The 13,025-nt window shown below is 37.6% G+C and overlaps 1 protein-coding gene across 1 annotated transcript; it reads left to right on the top strand.

Moving 5' to 3' along the window:
• The first annotated feature begins 293 nt into the window (after positions 1-293).
• On the top strand, positions 294-12,733 carry LOC143585659 (uncharacterized). The gene is made up of 2 exons (XM_077067405.1): positions 294-1,171; positions 12,547-12,733. The coding sequence occupies exons 1-2, from the start codon at positions 379-381 to the stop codon at positions 12,561-12,563; spliced, it is 810 nt and encodes a 269-aa protein (XP_076923520.1). The 5' UTR covers positions 294-378; the 3' UTR covers positions 12,564-12,733.
• The last annotated feature ends 292 nt before the right edge of the window (positions 12,734-13,025 follow it).

Below are 13,025 nucleotides of genomic sequence, written 5' to 3' on the forward strand. Positions count from 1 at the left end.
CATGGCGTTCAAAGGTGTTGATGGGATTTAACATACCAACTAAACATATGATGTTTAACCGATCCCATAAAACTAGAAGTTGCAAAGGGTTGCAATTGTCAAACGTTGACTACCTTGTTAATTCGAATAGTAGGATAAAGGTCACATAACTACTATTTAAATGAAACGTTGGGTTCTTGATTTTAATCAATAATTGTCTTTGAGACATTTAAAGGGTATTAAAGATTAAAATTTTATTAATATCGAAAATACTAATTTGAACTTTGTTAAAATTCTTTTAGATGGCCAAACAACGCACGGAACGCAATTATCCCACACGTGCATAATCTATCACTAAGATCCATTCTGGATAAGGATCGTCTAAACTTTAACAACTTCATGGATTGGTATCGAAACTTGAGAATTGTTCTCAAGCAAGAAAAGAAGTCTTATATTTTAGACGATCCTATTCCCGATGAACCCGATATCAATAACTTGGATGCCTATGCGGATTGGTTAATATACACCGAGGATTCGGTGCAAGTTTCTTGCCTCATGTTGGGAACAATGATTCCCGAGATCCAAAAGGATTTCGAGAATCATGGGGCGTATGACATGATAACCCGACTTAAGGAAATGTTCCTTACTCAATCTCGGGTTGAGCGATTCGAAACGGTTCGAGCGCTTCATGCATGTCATATGGAAGAAACCCAATCTGTTTCATCTTATGTACTTAAGATGAAGAGCCACATTGATCGGCTTGAACGGCTTAACTGTCCCGTCTTAAAAGAGTTAGCCACGGATTTAATCCTAAATGGCTTAACTAAAAGGTTTGAGACATTCGTCATGAACTACAACATGAATGGATGGGACAAAAGCATTGGTGAGCTTCACGCAATGCTTAAGACAGCCGAGGCCGGCATGGGTAAAAAGGTTTTACTCGTTCTTGCGATCAATAAGGGTGGCTCAAAGAAAAGGCATCACCCGGAACCAAAAGCAAAGGTTGCCGTTGGTAAGGGGCAAGTCAAGAAGGGGTTCAAGAGAAAGGCAAAGGCGGAGCCGAAGCCAAAGAAGCTAAAGGTTAGCGCTGAGGATCCGTGCTTTGGTTGTGGTGAGATAGGTCATTGGATGAGAAACTGTCCGACCTATCTCAAGGAGTTGAAAGCTAAGAGGGATGCGGGGCAAGCCTCAGGTACAACTTTCATGATTCACATTGATCTTAATATTATTTCTTCTAACACATGGTTATTGGATACCGGATGTGGAACTCACATATGCAATTCATTGCAGGGCTTCAAAAGAAGAAATGAGGTGAAGAAAGGAGATATAAGTCTCTTCATGGGCAATGGAGCAAAGGTTGACGTCCAAGCCCGAGGAGATTATGTTTTAAAGTTTCCAAATGGTTTGGAAATTGTTTTGAAAAACATTTTATATTCCCCTAGTTTGACTAGGAATATTATCACTGTTTCTGTATTAAGACAATCTGGTTATGACTTTAAGTTTGTTGATAATGGTATTTATGTTTTCATGGATAATGTCTTTTATTTTAAAGCGATACCGTTTTATGGCATTTATGAATTAATTCATGATGACTCATACATTAATAACTCGTTGTACCAAGCTAACACCAAAAGACTCAAAATGGATTTGAGTAATACTTTTCTTTGGCATTGTCGTCTTGGTCACATAAACAAGAATCGTATTCATACACTTCGAAAGAATGGTCTTTTGAAATCAAATGTTGATTCATTTGATGAATGTGAATCTTGTTTATTGGGAAAGATGACCAAAGAACCCTTTAATGGAACAAATGAAAGGGCGAAAGACTTATTAGGTATCATACATTCGGATGTATGTGGACCTTTTAGGACAATGACAAGAAATGATGAAAGATACTTCATTACCTTTACCGACGATTATAGTCGCTATGGGTATGTGTTCTTGTTAAGACACAAAAATGAGGCCTTTGAAATGTTCAAAGTCTTCCAAAATGAAGTACAAAATCAACTCAACAAAACAGTCAAAGTACTACGTTCCGATAGAGGAGGTGAATACCTCAATGATGCGTTTCTTGAACATCTTAGGAGTTGTGGGATTATCTCACAACTTACTCTACCTGGAACACCACAACATAATGGTGTGTCCGAAAGGAGGAATCGAACTTTATTGGACATGGTTCGATCCATGATGGCTAGATGCTCATTACCTCTATCATTTTTGGGTTTCGCTGTGATCTCTGCTGCCTGTATTTTAAAATGGCACCAACCAAGAAAGTGGATAGGACACCTTTTGAAATATGGCATGGAAAGGCTCCAAAATTTTCATATTTAAAGGTATGGGATTGTGAGGCTTATGTTAAGATCTACACCCCTGACAAACTTGAATGTCGATCCACTAAGTGTATATTTGTAGGATATCCCACGGAATCGATGGGATATTATTTCTACAATCCAAGCGAGCATAAAGTGTTTATAGTTCGAAAGGCTAAGTTCTTGGAAAGAAGGTTCCTTATGGAAGGAACTGATAGAACTGTAGAACTCGAAGAGGATCGAGAACTACATGCCGATACACGTTTGGTTGACACTAGCAATCAACAAGAGGTTGTTGAGGATGATCAAATGGTTAATCAAAACACACAAAACATTCGCAGATATGGATTTTTCATGGATGGATGCTACGTGGTTGATTCGGATGAACCCACCACATACCGAGATGCAATGTCGCAATCTGATTGTGATAAATGGCTAGAAGCCATGAATGTTGAGATGCAATCCATGCATGACAATCAAGTATGGGACTTGGTTGCTCCACCTCTAAATTCCAAGCTGATTGGAAGTAAGTGGGTTTTCAAGAAGAAAACTGATATGCATGGAAACTTGGATACTTATAAAGATAGACTTGTAGCAAAGGGTTTCACTCAAACTCAAGGGGTTGATTATGATGAAACTTTCTCGCCCGTGGCGATGCTAAATTCTATAAGGATATTGTTTGTCATAGCCGCATATTATGACTATGAGATATGGCAAATGGATGTCAAAACTGCTTTTCTAAACGGGCATCTTAATGAAGATGTTTATATGGTTCAGCCTGAAGGTTTTGTCGATCCACAACATCCTAACAAAGTATGCAAGTTGAAGAAATCAATCTATGGATTGAAACAAGCATCCAGAAGTTGGAATCACCGTTTTGATGATGAAGTTAAGAAATTTGGATTCATCAAAAACGCTGATGAAGCTTGTGTGTATAAGAAAGCTAGTGGGAGCATCATAACCTTTCTGGTATTATATGTCGATGACATATTACTGTTTGGAAATGACATTCCAACCTTGGAAGGTGTGAAATCCTGGCTTGGAAGCTGTTTTTCCATAAAGGATCTTGGTGAAGCCGCCTATATTCTGGGAATAAGAATCTACAGGGATAGATCAAGGCGGTTGATAGGTTTGAATCAAAGTGCATACATTGACAAGATCTTGAAAAGGTTCAAAATGAAAAATCTAAGAAAGGTTTGGTACCTATTCAAAGAGGAACCATGTTGAGTGCTTCTCAATGTCCAAGCTCAAAGGATGAGCAAGACAAAATGAGTGGTATCCCATATGCATCTGCTATAGGATCCATCATGTATGCCATGATTTGCACTAGACCGGATGTATCATGCGCCTTGAGCATGACAAGTCGATACCAACAAAATCCGGGAACTAGCCATTGGATGGTTGTTAAGAGCATATTGAAATACCTTAGAAGGACTAAGGATATGTTTCTAATATATGGCTCTGGTGAGGAGGAACTCGTTGTAAAGGGTTACACTGATGCGAGTTTCCAAACTGATCGAGATGATTCTCGATCACAATCGGGATACGTTTTCGTTCTCAATGGTGGTGCTGTCTCATGGAAGAGTGCAAAACAAGACGTGGTAGCTTTATCCACCACTGAATCTGAATACATCGCCGCCTCCCTGGCAGCTCAAGAAGCTGCATGGATTAGAAAGTTCATTGCCAATCTAGGAATGGTTCGTACCATTCAGGACCCTCTAGAGATCTTTTGTGCCAACGAGGGTGCGATTGCTCAAATCAAGGAACCCCGCGCACATCAAAAGACTAGGCACATTGAGCGGAGATTCAACTACATAAGGGATGAAGTTGAAAAGGGAAAGATATGCATTCGCAAAGTTCACACTGATCAAAACATTGCGGACCCACTCACGAAACTCCTAGAAAGGCCGAAGCATGAGAGTCATACTTGCGCCTTAGGACTTCGATATTCTAGTGATTGGATTTGATCAAAATTTGTATTTGGATATTGGAACAATTTTATTTTAACTCAATCATATGGTTTTGGTTATGGTCATGTTCTTGAGTTATGTTCCATTTTAGTATGTTTAAATCCGTGAATAATTTGAATTATTCTAAACGTCCGTAGTCGTTCATATTTGTGGGAACAAATGTGAAAGTAAGACTATTATGAACTTGGATTGGTAGATATTCATGAGGTAAGAATGTAGCAAAGGGTTGCTGCCAAGGTTCATAGATATTTATGGGATAAATATTGGACTGACCCGCTCTCAATTTTACTGCATGGAATCCTTGGGATTTGTGATCATAAGTAAATTTGAGTAAAGGCGAACTTCATAGTATCCTCCGACCTGAGATACATATTGGGTCTTGATATTCATCGACTATTATGCTTTGACTTAGTTCTTCGCTGCTCTGAAATATGTCAGTACATAAGGCTAAGCTCAAGTATAGTACAATGTGATAGTGAGAGACGTATGTAGTCAATATGGGATTTGTCCCTCTTATTCGTTGAGAGTTAAATGTCTAAGACCTGACAAGTTAAATCAACAGAGAATGATCACTCTGTGTCTCTGGATTTAACATGAAATTTGTGGCAAAAGGATAAATGATAGTTTCACCTAAATCATTTTCAAGTATTGGACTTGAAAGGGATGATGTTATTGAATGGCACTTCGTCATACGTATTAGGGGTAGTAAACCGTAGTTAGGCGGTATTTGCTACTTGCATCAATCTTCTATGTATCTTGTGCAAGTGGGAGATTGTTGGACTTGGTCTGCCCAAGAGACATATTAAATTGATGTGGCTGGTACGTTATGATCCAAGTCGGGTCATACCCAATAACAAGCTAGACAAACACCGATAATATTCGTTCATATATGATGTGACCATAACAAATGATTATTAACACTTGAGTTATTTGGAAAGGGGTTTCTAAATAAAATGTACTTGTGTAATAAACAAATCATATGGATGATTTATGTTTTATGAAAGAACATTACATAGTGTTATATAAGTTGGTTAAATAACAATATGTGAATAATAATAACCAAGCATGTCTCTTAACATATAATAGGTTTTATAAGTTATAAGTTATAAACTTATAAAAGTATATATGTATGGATATATATATATATATGTTTAAAGTTTTATAAAAGAAAAAGATAATAACTCTTTCAACTGTAATATTATTATATGTTTGAGTGGAGACATGCAAGGTGAGTGGAGCATGCAATGGTTATTATTGGTGGAGAGAAAGATGCCTTTAAATAAAACCAAGTCTTTCTCTTTCATTCTTTCATAACACACATAATTTCCAAGTAAACTTTTCTCTCTTCCTCTCTTGGGTATTTTCATCCAACATAAGAAAAGAAGAAGAAAATTTCAAGTGCAAATCCTAGCTAGAAGTGGTGTGTTGTTGAAGCTTGGGGTATGCTAGCTTGAGGAGCTTCCATATTCAAGTTCTTACCTTTCAATCATCATCTCTTTCACCCGGTTTTGTCATATTGAAAGGTAGTAGTAACATGCATGGACTTATAGTTACATGCATGTATTTGATAGTGTGTAATTCGTATTTGGATCCGGTTTTGTCGTATTTGTATTTGATGTATTTGAGAGAACCTTTCTTAATATGAGTCAGTGTGATGAGCATAAACATCATAGACTTTTCACCACACTTGTCCTTTAAAGCTTTCTCTTGAGTTACCCCTTTTGAATCTTTCGCTAGGTCGTGAGGATCAACTCCAATAGTCTTATGATGAGTAATGAGAACATCAAAGTTGATTGAAAAGGGAAGCAATTCTTCAATCTTAGTATCCTCTCTCCACACTGCTTTTCACAAAAGTTATCTTCTCCAACTTGATTGGTCTTTCATCTCTATCATTTCTTGGTCTAAGCCATCTTCTAGCATAATCTTCCATACTCTCCACAACAAACAGTTCATGGTTGGAGAACACTAGATATGTAGGAAGAAAGTGATCATCATCCTTGAGGATTTCTTCATTCTTGTTGTTTTTGACACTTGCCCTTTTTGAGAATACTTTACTTGTTGAATTTTCATTGATTTTCTTTCCTTTGGACCCACCACAAGATCAAATGACTTTCTTGATCTTCCGATGAAACTTGTACTCCAACAGATTTATCAACTGATTTTTCTTTTGTTTCAGCAACCTTCATCAAAAACTCATAATCTTCCATACTCTCCACATCAAACAGTTCATGGTTGGTGAACACTAGATTTGTTGGTTTCTTTGAAATGGTTGTTGTTGTGGGACTATTTGTTGATGGTTCTGTTGCTGAAAGTTGTTTTTGAACTGTCTTTGTTGGCCTTGATTTTGATTTTGGTACTGGAACCCATTTCGTGGACATTACAAATGGTTGTTGTTGTGGGACAACTTATAAATTTTGTCTCGTGGACATTACAAATCAATCCTAATATATGAGTTTCATCTTCAACTTCTAGAACTGGAAGCTTCCCTTATTCTATCCAGTTTGACAGTTGCGGCCTTTTCTTTGAATATGAATAACTGGGTGTGGTGAGAATGCTAAGAGGGACGAGTCCATCTAATTATATCCTTTAGATCCTCCCCATGCAGAATTTCCAGATCAGTATCTTCCTTGATAATGCCCAAGGCCAGTCCACCAGAGTTTCTAAGATGAAGGATTCACCATGATCTTCAAATACAATATCAGCAATCCTTGCAATCCTTTGGACTTCGTGATTGGGCCTTGTCATCTGCAGCCTCATGCTTAGACATTTCTTCATGTTGGCCCGTTTCCAGATCAGTATCTTCCTTGATAATGCCCAAGGCCAGTCCACCAGAGTTTCTAAGATGAAGGATTCACCATGATCTTCAAATACAATATCAGCAATCCTTGCAATCCTTTGGACTTCGTGATTGGGCCTTGTCATCTGCAGCCTCATGCTTAGACATTGCTTCATGTTGGCCCGTGGATTTTGGTGCTTGGTCTTCTTATGGTTAGAAGCTTCAGTCAATTGTATGTCTAACAACCTCCTCTTCCTCTTCTTCCTCTCAAAATCAGAAAGTTCCATCTTCCTCTTCTTGCTCAAAATTGGAACCCTTTCCTGGCTTGGTCTCTTAGATGTTTTGATAATTCATTTTGTTGTCATCCTTCAAACCTTTGCCTGTTGTGACAGTCATACAAGTTGTTGAGTGGCTTTAGTGGTTGGGATTTGGACGCTTACAGCTGAGGGCCTAGAAGTATATTTCTTCTTGGGAATAGGGACCCTCACATGCCCAGCTTTTTCAACCGTTGACCTCAATAAGTGTTTTAAGACCGTTGACCAAGCAAAAAGTTAAAATGAGTTTTGTCAAATGCCTTGGTAAACAGGTCAGCGCGTTAAAAATCCGTGTGCACCTTTTCAATATCAAATAATTTCTTTTCAATACAGTCTCGAATGAAATGTTATCGAATCTCAATATGTTTTGTTTTCGAATGCTGCACAGGATTTTTGGTGATACTTAAGGCAGCAGAGTTATCAATTAAAATTGGAGTAGTAAGAAACTTCAAACCGTAGTCGCACAGATGTTGTTGGATCCATAAAACCTGTGAATAGCAACTCGAGGCTGCCACATATTTTGCCTTAGTGGTTGAAGTGGAGACCGTTGTTTGCTTCTTACACTGCCAGGAAAAAAGCTGGCTTCCTAAAAATTGACAACCCGCCGAAGTCGATTTGAAATTGATGTTGCATCCTCCATAGTTCGAATAGGAAAACGCATTGAGTTCAAAACTATTGTCCTTGGGATACCATAACCCGATGTCAGGATTACCCCTTAGATATTGAAGTATGCGTTTACCCGCTGCCAGGTGAGTCACTCGGGGACTTGATTGTTACCTAGCACACAAACAAACATCAAACATTATATCAGGACGAGAAGCATTTAAGTACATTAACGAACCAATCATCGCTCGATAAAGGTTCGTATCTATGGTATCCTCCAATTCATCCAATGACAAATTGTGAGAGGCGACGAAGGGATTTTTCCGGCGGTATCTTGAATCGGCTCAAAACATCGTTCACGTATTTCGTCTGATGAATAAAGATTCCCTTATCAGACTGAAGAACCTGCAACCCTAAGAAAAAGTTCATCTCCCCCATCGAGCTCATTTCAAACTTCGTCTGCATCGACTTCCCAAATTCCTTACATAACGTGTCATTTTTTGAACCAAATATGATGTCATCGACATATATTTGAACAAGGAGCAGATCATCACAACGTTCTTGTAAAATAAAGTGCAGTCCACAGTTCAACGCTTTAATCCATTATCCGTAAGATGGCCAGCAAGTGTGCCGTACCAAGATCTCGGGGCTTGGTGTAGATCATACAGGGCGTTGTTCAATCAGTAAACATGGTCCGGATAACCTGGATCTTCAAAACCAGGAGGCTGCAAAACAAACACCTCTTCATGTAATTCCCCATTAATAAACACGATTTCAACATCCATTTGATAAGCCTTAATGTTTTTGAAAGTAGCATAGGCCAAGAATATTCGTATAGCTTCCAATCGGGCAACTGGAGCATACACGTCTGTGTAATCTATGCCTTATTGCTGATGAAAACCTTGAACAACCAATCGTGCTTTGTTTCGTACAATCACCCCTCGATCATCCTTCTAGCACTTAAAAACCCACCTTGTCGGAATTGGTATCTTAACTCTAATCAATTTATAAAAGAGATCCCAAACACCCAGTCGATTAAACTGTTGCAAGTCTTCTTGCATTGATTCTACCCAAGATGGATCAACAAGAGCCATACGAACATTTTGTAGGAATCGGTCTGCCCAAGACACATATTAGAGTTGATGTGGCTAGTACGTTATGATCCAAGTCGAGTCATACCCAATAACAAGCTAGACAAACACCATAATATTTATTGTATATATGATCTAACAAATAAATATTAGCACTTATGATATTTAGAAAAATGGGTTTCTAAATATTTGCACTTGAGGAATCGATAAATAATAAGGATAATGTATTAAGAGAGGTTATCTTATGATATTATTTAAGTTGGTTAAATTATATATATATATATATATATATATATATATATATATGATAATGGTTATGGTATGTTGCATGAAACTTATGGCATGTTAAAAGTGTTAAATGTCACAAAGTTTCAATAGACCTGTGACTAATACATGGAGTATTAGTCATGCGACTGATACATGGAGTATTAGTCCTGAGACTAGTACATGGGGTATTAGTCTGTTCCAGGAAGAAAGAGAAAATAATATCTGGTAGGACCAGCCCACTTTTGGGGGGAAACTTCCCACCCATTTGTTTATGATATTTTCTCTTATTAATACATCTTGGGACACAACAAAAATACGACCAACCACATTACATGCAATATTGTAATCACTCTCTCCTCTCTCTCTTCTCTCAAAAAATCGGTTCAAGGAAGAAGAATGCAAGAGGGTTTTATCTTTCAAGAGCAAGAGTCATTAAATCCTAGCAAGCAAGGTGTTTGTTGAAGGCTTGGAGGGTATACAAGCTTGAGGCTCTTCTCCATTGAAGGCTAACCATTCAAACCGTCATCTCCTTCATATTCTTGCCTCTAGAAAGGTTGTATTACATAAAACTCCTATGGTTGATAGTTTTGGTATTCATGTAATTCGTATATGGATCTGGGGCTTGGGTTTTACATATAAAAGGGGTTTTATATTAATCAATATAACAAGATCTAAAACTTTTAATCCGCTGCGTTTTTCATATAAATGGGTTTATATGGCTTTGATAATCTTTTTAAAACCCAACAATGGCATCAAGAGCCGCTTATACGAATACATGCATCAATTGATCTAAAACCTTTCGGGTTTTTTGGTGTGGTTCACCATATGGCCGAAATTTTCGGGCTTTTGGTTACCCCTTGATTCTTCAAGGTTATACTTTACATGCATGTGACAATCTTGAAGAATTAAGTCATTTGGTTGATTGGTTGTTTTGTTTGGACAAAACCCGAAACTTTGGTTTTTCTTATCCTTGGCCGAAAGTTTGAGGTTCACAAGGGGAACCATTTTAGACATGTAATACTTGCATATTTGGATGTGCATTTGGATGTTCATAACCTTGCCATGACCCTGTGTTTGGATATGTGTTTGTGTTGTGATTTATTCAATATTCAATTTGGTTGTAATATTCATTTATTTGGGTTTGTAATCTATTTATTCATTTCATATTGGTTTGTAATAATAAGTAGACTAGTTGTATTTCTTTTACTAGAGAAAAATGTATTATGATATTTTTTTGTAAAAGAAGATGCAACAAGGTTACGGTTTTGGTTTTGGGCCTTAATGGACCTTATAGTCCAAGATGGGATTTTAGCCCAAAGGCCAAAGCCCAAACGTGGAGGCCCAAGGAAGCAAGGAGCTGAAGTTGGAGCCCAATTGGAAGCCCAAATAAAGTGAAAAGGTCACAACACAAGGTGGACGCTTGAAGCATATGGATGCGTGATCAAGTGAGAGTTCACCGACACATGCCTTGTGTCATTTCTCGTCCTTTAAGAGAGACCTTTTGGCACACTTGTTTTGGTCAACAAGTGTGGCCAAGATTAGGTGGCTAAGGTTATGAACTTGTGGTTGTTTATTAATGCTTGCATGGTTGATTTATATATTTTGTTTTATCTTATTTGGATAAGGATAATTAACAAATTTAATATCAACAACTTGCATAAAATTTGTTCCTTAGAGATCATTAGGTAATAAAATTGGTTTTATTAAAGGAAAATGATTTCACAATAAAATGGGTTTTATTAAAAGAAAATTTGAAAATGGGTTTTCAAATAAAGTACCATACATTTGAAAGCATGCAAATGCAACGTACATAGTTTTCCAATCTAGAGTTTAGAAAACTTAAATCCCTTTTAAAACAAGTTAAACACCATCCTTTTATACAACACTCGAGCCACTTGTAGACTTGATGTGGGGTAAGGGTCAACTAACCACATTTAAGAAAACTTGTGATCTTGAGGTGGTTTTACAATACTTGTGGGATGAGGGTCACCTAACCACTTGTATGTGTAAACTCACATGTGTGTGTAAGTAGGACGACTTGATTTGGAAACCATGGTTATAGGGTCACCGAAACATGGCATACAAAGGTGTTGATGGGATTAAACATGCCAACTAAACATATGATGTTTAACTGATCCCATAAAACTAGAAGTTGCAAAAGGTTGCAATTGTGAAACATTGACTACCTTGTTAATTTGAATAGTAGGATAAAGGTCACTTAACTACTATTTGAATGAAACATTGGATTCTAGACTTTAATCATTAATTGTCGTTAAGACATTAAAAGGTATTAACGATTAAAATTTATTGATATCGAAAATACTAAAAGTGAACTTTGTTAAATTGTGTAGATGTCCGCAATCAACAATCCACCTAACGCAATTATCCCACCCGTGCATAAGGTCCTATTCCCGATGAACCAAACATTGACGATTTAGATGCCTATAACGATTGGTTAAAATACACCGAGGATTCAGTGCAAGTTTCTTGTCTTATGTTGGGAACTATGATTCCCGAGATTTAAAAGGATTTTGAACATCACGGGGCATATGACATGATCACCCAACTTAATGAAATGTTCCTTACTCAAGCTAGGGTGGAACGCTTTGAAACGGTTCGAGAGCTCCATGCATGTCATATGGAAGAAACCCAATCGGTTTCATCTTATGTGCTTAAGATGAAAAGCCATATTGACGGCTTCAACGACTTAATTGTCCTGTCTCAAAAAAGTTAGCCACGGATTTTATCCTTAATGGCCTAACTAAAAGGTTAGAGACTTTTGTCATGAATTATAACATGAATGAATGGGACAAGAGCATTGGTGAGCTTAACGCAATGCTCAAAACGGTCGAAGCGGGAATGGGTGAAAAGGTTTTACCGGTTCTCACAATCAATGAAGGTGACAATAAGAAGAGGCATTACCCGGAACCTAAGGCAAAGGTTGCCAAAGGTAAGGGACACGTCAAGGGCAAGTTCAAAGGAAAGGCTTAAGCGGAACCAACCAAACCAAAGGAAAAGAAGCTAAAGGTTAGCTCGGAGGACCCGTGCTTTGGTTGTGGTGAGAAAGGACATCGGATGAGGAATTGTCTAACCTATCTCAAAGAGTTGAAAGCAAAAAGGGATGCGGGGCAAACCTTGGGTACGACATTCATGATTCATATTGATCTTAATGTTATTTCTTCTAACACATGGGTATTGGATACAGGATGTGGAACTCATATTTGCAATTTGTTGCAGGAATTCAAAAGAAATAAGCATTTCAAGAAAGGAGATACAAGTCTCTTCATGGGCAATGGAGCAAAGGTTGATGTCGAAGCCCAAGGAGACTATGTTTTGAAGCTTCCAAATGGTTTGGAAGTTGTTTTGAAAAGCATTTTGTATGCTCTTAGTTTTACTAGGAACATTATCTCCATTTCTCTTTTAAGACAATGTGGTTATGATTTCAAGTTTGTAGACAATTGGTTTTATGTTTTCATGAATGATGTCTTTTATTTTAAAGCAATGCCGTGTAATGGCATTTATGAATTGGTTCATGATAATACACCCATTGATAACTCGTTGTACCAAGCTAATACCAAAAGACTCAAACTGAATTTGAGTAAAACTTTTCTTTGGCACTGTCGCCTTGGTCACATAAACAAGGATCGCATTCATACACTTCAAAATAATGGTCTTTTGAAATCAAATGATGATTCATTTGATGAGTGCGAATCTTG

This window comes from Bidens hawaiensis, unplaced genomic scaffold, assembly GCF_021521415.1.
Source record: "Bidens hawaiensis isolate Kalapana, Puna unplaced genomic scaffold, B.hawaiensis_p1.1 tig00033951_1, whole genome shotgun sequence".
NCBI lineage: Eukaryota > Viridiplantae > Streptophyta > Magnoliopsida > Asterales > Asteraceae > Bidens > Bidens hawaiensis.